This window comes from Ictidomys tridecemlineatus, chromosome 16, assembly GCF_052094955.1.
Source record: "Ictidomys tridecemlineatus isolate mIctTri1 chromosome 16, mIctTri1.hap1, whole genome shotgun sequence".
In the NCBI taxonomy this organism is placed as follows: Eukaryota; Metazoa; Chordata; class Mammalia; order Rodentia; family Sciuridae; genus Ictidomys; species Ictidomys tridecemlineatus.
Window position 1 is genome coordinate 45,560,243 of NC_135492.1, and position 12,515 is coordinate 45,572,757.

The following is a 12,515-nucleotide window of genomic DNA, read 5'->3' on the forward strand; positions in this document are numbered from 1 at the left end:
CACCCCAAGAACCTGAGACCACTTCTCCAATCAAGTACAGCTCAGATGCCCAGCAGGGAAAGCACAAAGAGACCACCAGACACAAGGACAGAATCCGTAGGTCTCCTTCTTGGGGTCCAAGAGGAAAGTGACATTGGCAACCATGCCCTGCCTCACAGTTCAGGGACAGTTAGAGGAAGACACGGGTTTTCATGGGAGCAGGTTCTGAGAGACAGATGCCCATTCTGATCTCTGTGAGTAACAGCTGACCAAGGTGTGTCTCACAGTCCTGGAACTACAGGAAACGAAGCTTCTGGTACCTCTTCTGTCACCCACGGCCCTCTGCTTCCATGATCTGAGGCCTCCCTCATGAGTGCCCACCACCCACCAGGTTCTGATGGTTCATCTCACTGCCACCCTCAACAGATGTGGAGAGATCAACCCTGATTTACAGACAGGAAGCTCAGGTCAGTACTGTCCCCTGACTGGCCCAAGTTTACATGGCTAAGGACCAGTAGGACTGAAACTGAAAGCTTGGACCTCCTGCCTCCAGTTCCTGGGGAGGGAGAAGTTGGTCATGTCCATCAGTCTAGCCCTGGTTTGGTCAGGGACATTCCCATCTTCAATCAAACAGAAGAGGAGATGATGGGAAGAAGACAACATTCCATCTCCTATTAATTTCTGGGTAGCTACCACAAGGTTCTTAACTAAGACACAGGTCCTCCTTTCCCTCCCTCCAGGGATGGCATGAAATACCCTCTTTCCAGCTGTAGCGAGCAGCAATCCTGCCCCTGACTAGGAGTTAGTGAGGGTGACCCATGTGACCTGGCCAGCCTGTCTGTTTTGACACAGCCAGACAGTGAGCAAAGGAGGAAGTGCACCTTGGGACCTGGGTCTAGGCTGGGGGGGCAACGCTCAGGACACTGCCGTCCTCTCCTCCCCTTCCATCTGTGGTTAGTCATCAGTTATGCCCCTAGAGCCAGCCTGGGTTTCCCAGAACTCATCTCAACATAGCACTCTGGGCAGACTCTACCAGATGGATGAAACCTATCTGCCAATCCTGATGCTACTGTCTGCAAGGGGCTGTTCTGAGGGCACTGGGACCTCCCACGCAGTGACTGCCCCAGGCCCTGGCAGCTGGCCTCTGGCAGAACTGAACTTCCCTGCCTCTCACATTAGGCAAAGGGTGGCTTTCCTGAGGGCCACATACTCCAAAAGGACCTGTCTCAAAGATTTGTTTTGGGACACGAGGCCAGCAGAAGGGTGGCACCCCCCCCCTTTTTCTTTCCTCTGCCCTCAGTGATGGTGAGCTGTCCCTTCTCTCCGATCCAGGAGGCACTCCTGGCAGGCTTGAGGGTGGCTCTAGGAATAATAGATCACTTGATTTTTTTTTTTTTCTTCCCAGGACCAGTGCAGAGCAGGCACACTTCCTCAGAGAGAGGCTCCTGGGGACTTCAGGGTGTGACTGAGTCGGGTCCACCAGGGGGCAGGCAGCCTGCTCCACTGCAGCTCTGAGGGCCCCAGGACTCCCGACCCTGCCAAACAATTCAACGAAGCACCTTAGTTCCTACCTTCATTTGTCTAATGCCCTTTTGGATTCATGTGGCATCAAGGTCAGACACCACTGAAATCAGTGCTGCCCTGAGCGGCACTTCCTGTCGGCTGGTGGTTCCAATACTGACTGTGCCATCGCTTAGCACACACAACACCTGGCTGCTCAGCAGCTTTGACATTCACATATAAGAATTCCTTGATGCCACAGATCCTGAGGCTTTCTAACAGGACGTCTCATACAATCAAAGAATAGTGCTGGCAGAGCAGTGCTCCCAAGACCCAGAGCCTCAGAGCATCCTGTGCAGAAGGCTCGGGTGGCAGGCAGGGTTACCCTGGCTCTTAATCCTCATCAAGTGACTGCTCACAAGACTCATTTAAGTCTGCACAATTGAGACAGAAGCTCACAAGGGCACGAGAGTTTCCTGTGACTGTAAAGTAAGGTGATTAACAGAAAGCATCAGTACTGGTCCTGGAGAGATTTTTTTTTTCCTTCGGTAGCAGGGACTGAACCTGGGGTGCTCTACCACTGAGCCACAACCTCAGCCCCTTTAGAGATGGGGTCTTGATAAGTTGTTTAGGGCCTCACTAACTTGCTGAGTCTGGCCTTGAATTGCACCACCCCACCCAGCACCAGAGAGATTTTTAAAACACGGGGCACATTCAGACACAGACAGAAGGTGACAGAATAAGGAGAGAGAAGAGACAAGAGTAGCTTTTCCATGCAGGTGCACAGATTGGTGTTGGGCTGAGGACATGGTTTGATTTGCCAGTGTCACCAAGTAGAGGAGGAAAAAGCACCTGAGGGCATCTCAGATAAAGTCTCCTATGGAGGTGGCACCGGCTCCCCTCCACAGTCCCAACATCCCGACATACCCTCCGGCTGTCTCCCACAACACAGACCTCAAGTGTCTTCTCTGAATCCTGGCTCAGGACCTTTGGGGCAGTTAACACTCAAGTCACCTACCCACTTCCAGGCTTTCATGTGTAAAAGGAGACACCATACCCTTGTCCTCGGATGTTTCTCTCCCCTTCCTTCTCTTGGTTCATTTTTTCCTCCTCCTCTTTTTCAAGTCATCTTTGCTGTGACCCCTCATCCCTTTCTCCTCAACCCCAAAGTCTCCTGCTCCGCGCTGCCCACTTGGGGTCATCTTAATAACTGAATACAACGCAGGAAGTAAAAGAACCAGGCACGTGGAAGCAGGCACACGACGAGGTATGCTTCCCTTCACCATCCAGGCTGGACCAGGACGCGTCCTGCCTCTTCTGTGGGCTTCAGAGCCCCCCAGGGAGGTGGATGGAAATGGCCAAGCCCTGGCACTGATTGCCTAGTCACAACTGGAGTTTTAGTGAGATCGCAGGTGATTCATATGTACAAGGAACTGGACCCTGAAGACCTCAAGGGTACGGACAGCACAGGACTCCTACATTGTGGACACCCTCAGAAAGCCCTCCAGAACCTGGGGGTGCCAGCCATACTACCAAGTGACTGCTGCCTGCACCACACACACCAGTGGTGCTCACAACCCCTGAGCTGCATGCTGCATTGTGACAAGACAAGCTTCACAGTACATTGTACACGAGAAGCTCAGTTCCGGGTGGTTCGCTAGTCCTTGGGATAGGAAGGAAGGCAGTGGGACGGCAGTCCCCCTCCCCCGCAACAGAGAGCGAGTGCACAGACCCCTGACTTCACAGCTCTGCTGCCTCACGTCACCACACACCCCTGCACATTGTAATGACTTTGGAAAGCACAGGTCTGAAAGCACAGCTGGCCTGGGACCCCCACAGCACGCATCTGGTGCTACCACCAAGCTCTGTGGGCAAGAGCTCTCAAGCCCTGCAGCAGCCTGCCTTCTTCCTGGGATGCAGTGGCCCATGTCCCATCAGCAAGAAGATTGAGTGGGACGCAGATTACTCCAGCCTGTGTCCCTGCCTGCTGAAGAACAGCGCTGAGCCCACGGTCTGGCCAACTGTGCCCCACTGCACCAAGTGAGTGTTTTGCTTTTATGATGTCTTGATGTCTCGGGGAAGCCAGGTCTTATGGAGGGGCAGGGCATTACCAAGAGGAGGGCCGCCTTAACAGAGGTGGAGAGTTGGGCCTGGCCCCAGCCCTAGCCCCACAGAAATGGTCCTGTGCTGACGTCTCTGAGCCTCAGCATCTCCTCCCTGGATGTGGGCTGAGAGCCATCTTCTAGGGGGGCACCCGGCCTCCGTGGTGAGAAGGGCTCAGTCAACAGCTGTATGAGCCTCTGCTGCACAGCTCACCCTCAGGCTGCCTCCCATGTGGTCGGCTTACCTTGATCATCTCTGCCACATAGCTCTCGGGCCCAGTGTACTCGGTGGAGTCCTTCACCTTGACCAGCACGATGAAGCACAGATAGTGCCACATGTTGTGCTCTTCCTTGATGTGCTCCTCAAAGGTGACCGTCTTGTTGTCAAACTTGTCTCTCTCCAGGCCTAGAAGAGACACAGGAAAACCCACTGAGCAACTTTGAAAAATCCATAGTCTCATGCCAACCTTTACAACACATTCACTTTATGATGGGAAAACACAGGCGGTGAGGTCTGACCCAGCTGGGCATGAATCCCACCTCTGATGCTCAATCTCTTCAATGGGCCTTGGTTGCTTTGTCAGCAAAGGGGAAGAAGACTGCCATCTAGGTTCCAGGGGTGTTCAGGGTTGAATGAGAACGTGTGAGGTGCTCCTGCCTGCACAGGCAACCAGGTAAATACCAAGGTACAGACACTTTACAAGATTTTGGAGGTCAGGGACCTTGGCACATGCCTGTAATCCCAGTGATTCAGGAGGCTAAAGATCACAAGTTCAAGACCATCCTCAGCAAGAAATAAAAGGACTGGGGAGGTGGCTCAGTGGTAGAGCACTGAGAGGTTCATTCCCCAGTACCAAAACAAAAACCCCAAATATACCAAGAATAAGAAAATTATCCTTCAGTCACCATTGTGATAACAGATTCAGACAGGAATCATCAGCGATGCCAAAACTAGTGGTTGAAAGTTTCCTTTAAGAAATAAGAGGATATTTACTAGTGTCAAAGTATCTCCCCATAAAGATAAGCTTCATAGTGGAGAGAACTTGGCAGTTACCATGTTAACCAGGTGATCAAAGTGAACAACACCAGCTATGAGACGAACCCGTGTCATATGTTCCTGGTATGACACGCTGACAAGAACACATCTTTGATATTCCTGTAAAAAATGTATAATCTTGACTCTACCATCAGGAAGCACTAGAGAGACCCAAATCAAAAAATGCCAAAGGAGGCACAAGAAAACAGGGCGACCACATGCTACCCATGACCTGGGTCTTAGAAGGGTGAAATTCGAAGAGGGTCTACAGACTAGATGATAGTTTTAAATCTGTTTTGATTTCCCTATTTTGGTAATTATATTGTAGATAGGAGAATGTTCTAGTTGTTAGGAAATATGTAACTGAGACATTTGGGAATAAGAGGACATGTGTCAGCCACAGACACTCACATGGTTCAGAAAAATAGTGTGTGTGAAGCAAATGAGAAACAATAAGATCTGGAGGATCTGGGTGAAGAGTATTTAGAAATTCTTTGCACTAGTCTTATGACTTTTCCATAACAAATTATGTCAAAGAAAAGCTTTAAAAAAGTTTTAAGTGGGGGCAAAAAACAAGAACTAAAAAAATCCTTTCAAAAAGAAATTTAAATCTTTAAAGGGGAAATACTCATTTGGCTTTTTTTTTGTTTTGTTTTGTTTTTAGTGTCCCTACTAGGGAACAATATACGTATTTTATAACTATATTATGAATAATCCTGCAGTGATTACTCAGTTCCTATGTTTATAGGATTAGTTTTCATTTGCATATATTTTCCTGTTATACCAAAAATGATTTTTTTCAGTAGCCAAAGCCCTCTGTGTGCACAGCTCGATACCTGGCCTCGGATGCCTAAGCCAGGGTCTGTGCCAGGTGCTCACCTGAGCGCTCTCCCACTCAGTAATGCAAGCAGCACACATGGCTGCACCCATATCACAGACAAGGAGAACAGGCTCAGAGCAGCTCAGTGATTGCTTCATGCTGGTGAGTGGCAGATGTTTAATCAGAGTCTAGGTCTGGGGCCCGAGCCCTAAACTCTTCCACACACAGTCTGATTCCAACAGCAGTGAAGATGTCTGCGGGCTGGAGGGGACACAGGATCTCCCTTCTAGTTCACTATGATGGAAGCTCAGGCAGCCCTACCCTAAAAGACCCTGAGATGCTTTTATTTAAATAATGTGCAGTCAGGTTTCTGCTTCCAAGAACTTCATTCCTAAAGATAAAGGAGCAATGGCTGCATAGAATTTGTAGGCACTCTGAATACTTCCCAGAACAGAGGTGGGAACATAGTCATTGTCACTGTCCCACAGAGCACCCAGCACAGCCCACCATGACCCCACCTGGCTGTCCAGAGCCCAGGAGGCCACTCACCACAGATGAAGCATGTGGTCTTTAAGATCTCTTCTTTCTTCTGCTTCTCACTTCTCAGGTCAGCAAACGTGTCAATGATGACACCAAAAATAAGGTTCAGGACGATGATGATGACCATAAAGAAGAATAAGAGGTCATAGATCACTCTTGCAGCAAAGAGAGGTTCCTGGAGAAGAGAGGCAAGGCAATTAGGTGCTTCCCTCACTGTCCCCTGCAGGGCTTGGGGCCCAGCACCAACTGGAGTGGAGGTTAAACTGTCTCTTTTCCTACCCTGGGTCTGTCTACACTGTGAATTCTCCAGGTATTGTCTGGTACACCCAGGAGGGTTCTGGAAATGTCTCCTTTAGGCCAGACTCGAGCCTGAAGGAGACAACCATTAATTCTAGGGAATGGGGCAACGTGGGGGGCCCTTCCCACGCAGCGTGGCCCCAACATGAGAAAAGAAGGAGGGAGCAGGGAAGCCTTGCCTAGCTACTTCTGCAATGGCTGCTTCCCCTCTTCCCAGCTCTTCCTCTGTGCCTTCAGTTTACACCACCACCTGCCCCCACACGCCCCCTCTGCCCTTCCTTCCCCTGGGGATACACCTACCTCTTTGGATGGCTTCCTGAGCACATCTCCTACTCCGCCCCCACTCCGCAGCCCATGACTCAGGACAGTGACAATGCACATCAGCAGCGTCTCGCACGTGTGCTCCTTATCCTGTTCCGTTTCTTCCACAGGGACTAGCTCTGTCAGTGGGGCAAGTCATGACAGTTAAAACATGAGGGGAACAGCGGTACTGTGATTCTGAAATGACGCTCCCAAATGTCGTCTGAGCAGCCAGCAGGTGCCAGAAAGAATCAAGAGTCAAAGACCTGTTTTACAAAGGGGGCCACTCTGTTCTCACCCCTTAACCCCCTGCTAACTTCTCAAGCCAGGTCAGGATGGCCCTCCCTCTATGTCCTGCCTATGAACAGAGAAGTCTTTTGAGGTCTGGTAAGTTGTTTACCACTCTGGGTTACAGGCATCTTGCTTCTCAGATGAGGGTCTGTCACAGGATCCAGGTTTCCCTGTTATGGTCAACATGTGAGGTGTCCCAACTGAAGCTCAGGTATGGCACAATGCAAGAAGGTTCAGAGGTGAAACAACTGGTATGAGAGCCTTAACATAACCAGTGCATTAATCCCACTAGGGATTACCTGGGTGGCAACTGTAGGTGGATGGGGTGTGGCTGGAGGAGGTGGGTCCTTGCGGGGGTACCTTCAGGGTTTATATTCTGTATCTGGTGAATGGAGCAGCTCTCCCTCCTTCCTGGTGCCATGTCCTGAGCTGCTTTCCTCCACCATGCCCTTCCGCCTTGCCTCACCTCAGTCCAGAGCTATGGAGTTGGCTGTCTGTGGACTGAGACCATGAGCCAAAATAAACTTCCTCTCCTCTGCATTGTTCTTGTAAGGTCCTTTGGTCACAGTAAAACATGGGAATGCTGTGGGCAGGGCTTAGTGAGATTGCACAGCAGGTCCACTGGCTTTACCCTGGGTTGTTCTCTCTCACTGTTTATGGAGAATGCTGCCCACCTCGTCCCCTTCTCCAGCTGCACCGAGGACGGTCTTGTTAAAACACAGACCTCATCTCCTCCTGCCCCTTTCAGCAACTCCCAGCCCAGCTAGACCCTTCCTAACCTGGCCCTTTGCTTCTGTTGTTGCTTGCTGCTCTTGTTCTGCATAATCATCTCCCCAAGTTTGCTGGATTCCACCATTACGCCTTTCTATACCCTACGCCCGCCACCAGGAACACTTGTCCCTCTCTGCTCAAGAGTCCCCTATTTTAGTAGATGACACTGGTCCTGATGGTGTGAGTGTGGGGGCCTGTCTTCTGTATTCTGTCCTGACTCCCAGCACTTGGCATTCTCTCTAGTGATCCCTATTGACATGTTCCCCCTACTCCTCTGCCGGCTCTCAGAACAACACAGGGCAGGAAGATAGTGGGTGCTCGGATCAGGTGAGCACGGGCCTGCCTTCCCCTTGAGCCCCCTACAGCTGTCACCAGCCTTCCTCTGGGCAGCATGTTTACTGCACTCTGCCTCCAAAATCACCCTCATCGTCTTGGCATCCGAGATTCACATGGGGCCCTACCTTGCTTGGGTCCAGGAGAGGAACAGTTCTCCCCCGTCTCCACCCTGCACACATCAGAGTACAGAAACTCGCCTGCCAAACTCTCGCCGGTTTCTGGGAAAGAGAAGGAAATTTCATGATGAAAAATCTGGCAGCATACAGTTAAAATGTTTGAAGTCCCCAATTCACGGCTGATTAAACAATTCTTTACATAAATAACACCCTTCAGTCCTGCATATAAATTCAAAGCAAGAGATGCGATTTACACTTTCATTTGGTGATCTGGATGGGAAAAAAGCCAAAAATGTCAATTCCTGTAGGCTTACTAGAAATATCGCACTTAAATAGCACCTCTCCGACTTTAAAGACAAACAGCTGAGACTTTCAGACAAACACTACAGTATGTACAGACTCCAGCAAGATTTAGACCAAGACTGCAGGGGAAGTTTCAGTGGGTACCAATGGAGAGCCAAGGTCCAGCCCAGGTTGGTTCAGAACCCGGAGATGGCCAACAGTAAGTGCCACGAAATGTCAACTGGAGGCTGAATGACATGCCAAAAAAAACTTCTGGAAGGGAGGAAACCAGGCTCCTGCCTTCGCAGGCCACCGTCAGTTTGTTCCTGAGATCAAGGAGCTTGATCCAACGCCTGTCATACTTCACTAACCAGTGGCAGCTCTGTTAAGAGGGAGAAGAGAGCACTCAGGCACCGAGTACTGTTCCTCTCTCAAAACTGGAAACCTCTTCTGTCTTTGCTATACATAAAAATAACATCAGCTCGCTATAAAACCTGCATACAATTAAAAAAAAAAAGCCCCAGGATAGCCACTGCTAGCAATCTGATAGTATATCTGTCTACATTTTAAAAGATACATATAAATTTTTTAACTTAAAGAAAAAAAAAAAAAGGCTAGGCATGGTGGTACAATCCTGTAATCCCAGTGACTCAGGAGACTGAGGCTGGAGGATTGCAAGCTTGAGACCAGCCTCAGCAACATAGACCCTGTCTCAAAATAAAAACTAAAAAGGGCTGGGATGTGGCTCAGTGCAGGGGTAAAGTGCCTCTGGCTTCAATCTCCAGTACCAAAAAAGAAAAGAAAAAGTCCTACTCTTGTTATCCCATAATTTCTCATGGTATCTTCTGTGATATTTTTCTAAGATGCCTTATAAAAATGGACCCTTGGTGCAGGAGACTCCACCCAGTGGATGGGCCATAATCTAAGAAAACGCCCCCTGACACTTAGGTTGTTTCCAGTTTCGCACTGCAGAGAACCTTCTCCCAGGTTTTCACATGCACCGTCAGCAGGGGTTTTCCTTAGTAAACCTACTTCTGAGAATTTAGGCTAAGTCAAGAGGCTGCACATCTCGATACTTTCAACATACATGCTCCAACTGCTTTATGGAAAAAGCTGTGCTGGTTTAAAACAGGACGTTAGTGAGCGATCGTAACGTCTGGTCACTTGCCCTCAGCATGTGACACACAACATCCCCCTTCCGGCAAAGGGAGAACCAAGTTCTGTATTCATGACTCACACTCTGGGCATTAGAGAGGCCTACGATGCCAATGGCACTGTTCTCTAGCTGAGCTATAACCAGGACATATCCTTGTAATGATAAAGAGAGAAGATCCCAGACCTACCTGGAACAGCTGTTTCATTGGGCAATCTGTCTACTTCCAAGATAAAATCATCCTTGAAGAAAAGATAGCCCACGATCGAGAACAGGTAAACCAGGATCAGAGCCAGAACCGCAGTCAGGATGATGGACCGTCCATTGCGGGTGACGCTTTTAATGACATTAAGCAAAGTCTCTTCTCTGTACACTAAATCGAACAGCTTCAAAAACAAACACAGAGATGGCACGTCAATTTTTAAGAAGCCTCTATATTACACACACATCACTACCCCATGGTGAAAGCAAGGCTTACAGACCATTTACCCTCTTGGACACTGAAAAGCATTATTTTAAACATTCCACATCTTTTTTTAGATGGGCATAATACCTTTGTTTATTTATTTATTTATTTACGTGGTGCTGGGGATCGAACCCAGTGCCTCACATGTGTTAGGCAAGTGCTCCACCACTAAGTTACAACTTCAGCCCAACATTTCACATCTTGCCTATTTTCACAGCAAGAACTGAGATGGTTTTAAAAAAAAAGAGGAAAAATAAGCATGCAAGAGGGGCGAGGACGTAGGAACAATTTCCAGCACACATGGAGCAGGCTAGGGGTCCTGGAAATCCAGCACGTATGATGCAGAGAGTAAAGGGATACATTTATTCAGGCCATAATTACTGCTTCAGCCAGCGTGGTCCCGGCCTTCCGGAAGCCGAGTGTCTGCTGGGGAAGGCAGACATCATACAAGCTACTGCAAGCAGTGAGGACCTTGGGCTTCCATAATAGGTTTGGATCTTAGCTCCTCACTGCCATTTTGGGCTAGATACTGTCCCCGTCCCCTTTGCAGAGCAGAGGATGCAGTTTACAGACAGTAAATAGGCAATGTGTATCCAGGGCTCAGCATTCATGCCAAGTAAGACAATACATGGTAATTATCAGTTTCCTGAAGAAGAGACTGGGGCAAGGTCACATAATCAGTAGACGGCGGGGACAGGACAGTCATGGTATTGACCTACCAGGAGGCCTCAGCCCTTCTGTCCTCCCCAGGGTGGGGGAGACCCCTGCAGTTTACAGTCTGGGCCTGGCCTTTGCCAAGGGAGCTACTGTTTGCAGGATCCTGTTGGACCATGGAGGTCTGAGAGGCCCTGGCTAGATTTCCAAGAGCTGTGCTATAGTTCTGCAGCAGGGGAATAATGGGGAGTTACAGGAGGAGAGCTCTATGGGGTTGCTCTTAGACATGAAATCTAGTGTGTTATATGGTTATTATTTTTAGTTTTAAATTCTGGGTTTCCCTTTGTTGCCCTCAGCATGTGACACCCAACATCCCCCTTCAAATTTGTGATCCTCCTGCCCCAGCCTCCTAGATATCTGGGATCATAGGTGTGCACCATCGGGCCTGGCTGGAGTCTAGTTTTCAGCACAGCCTCTGAGCTGACGCTGAAACCTCTCTCAAAGGTCCAGCCTTTGCCACAGTTGTTGGTCACCATGAAGCCATTCAGCGGAAAGGGTCTGGCTCCCGACTCTGCTTCCCCTTTGTTACGAGATGTTGATCAAGCCATCTAGCGTCTCTGGACCTCGGTTTCCCACCTGTAAAAATACGTGGACTGAACTAACTGATCTCCGAGTCCCTTCCAATTTAGAATTGTATCATCTGAGGTCATTTTATGGTCAATTAGCCTTTCTGCTGCTCTAACACCAATCTGTGCTCTAAATACTAGTTCTGCCAAGAGAACCGGGCAAAGTTGGGTCCTTAAAAAGAAGCGAGGAAGATGCACTTAGTCAATAGGAGGGAACAAAAGGCTGAGTGTTACTGTTAATGCTGGTTAAATATTTTCTAGCAACTCAATCCTAAGAGGCCAGTAAAAACACCGTCACACCATAACAAAAGAGACTTGTTTTCCGTGGTCAAAAGCAATAGCAATTACACAGCTCCCAATCACAGAAAGGACAAGTGACTTTTCAACCTTCCCCCCCTTTTTAACTTTTTGAATTTCTGATTTTAAAACAATGAACATTTACTATTTATACAAAGGAGAACCTGATTACCTTCACTTGCCAAGTTACTTCCTGCTCATATTTTAAAAAATATAATAGATGCATATTTTTTTTAGAAAAATATTATACCATATTATTTTTGGTACATAGCCAAAATCCCTTATGCCCAGCAGTAATGAGCATTTTCATGTCAAAAATGATCTCCTAGTATTTGTATGAAAAAAAAACCACAAAATAACCAGTATCTTTTTTTTTTTTTAAGTCGTCAATATTTTTAAAATTATGTGCTGTTGTAAACAATGCTGTATATGCCTCTATACACACTTGTCTATTTCTCTTTGGTTCATTTCCAGAAATGGAAACTTGGAGTCACATGTTCTAACATAAGTACATTGCCTACCACCGTCCAGGCAGGCAGGATCCATGCATACTCACACCAGCAAAGAATCATCCCCATGTCATCCCCAGCGTCACCAGTACTAACCATGATAGTGTTTTTTAACTTCCCCTGACAGACATCACAGGTAAGATCTGTGGTGGGACCTGCAGTCATTTTAACCATCATGTCTTGGTTTAGCAGTAAAGATGGACGTCTTCCTGTGTTTGCTGCCCATCTGGACTGCTCCTCTGGCTAATTACCTACTTATGAACTTTGTACATTTCTTCTTGGATGTTAATATTGTTCTAAGGACTTAGCTTGAATGGAGGCCCAAGGTAACAATCAGACAGTCTCTTGGGTTCTCCTGGCACTTTATTTGGCCACCGGATTCCCCTCCCTTCCAGTCTGCTAGGTTTTCTATGCTGCAGGTCTCTCTCCCTTTACAGAAG

General features: G+C 48.4%; 1 protein-coding gene across 18 annotated transcripts in view; it reads right to left on the reverse strand.

Annotated features, from left to right (window-relative positions):
* The window catches only part of Itpr1 (inositol 1,4,5-trisphosphate receptor type 1), a 301,702-nt gene that overhangs the window by 20,795 nt on the left and 268,392 nt on the right, over positions 1-12,515 (reverse strand). For 17 of the 18 annotated variants that reach the window (XM_078033540.1, XM_078033553.1, XM_078033547.1 and 14 more), the window contains 5 exons: positions 9,714-9,909; positions 8,098-8,190; positions 6,575-6,714; positions 5,987-6,152; positions 3,827-3,987 (listed from right to left, as the gene is read on the reverse strand). In XM_078033540.1, coding sequence (XP_077889666.1) covers positions 3,827-3,987; positions 5,987-6,152; positions 6,575-6,714; positions 8,098-8,190; positions 9,714-9,909 — 756 coding nt within the window. Of the gene's footprint in view, positions 1-3,826; positions 3,988-5,986; positions 6,153-6,574; positions 6,715-8,097; positions 8,191-9,713; positions 9,910-11,224; positions 11,280-12,515 lie in introns of those variants that run through there. The other variant, XM_078033550.1, reaches the window with a different exon arrangement.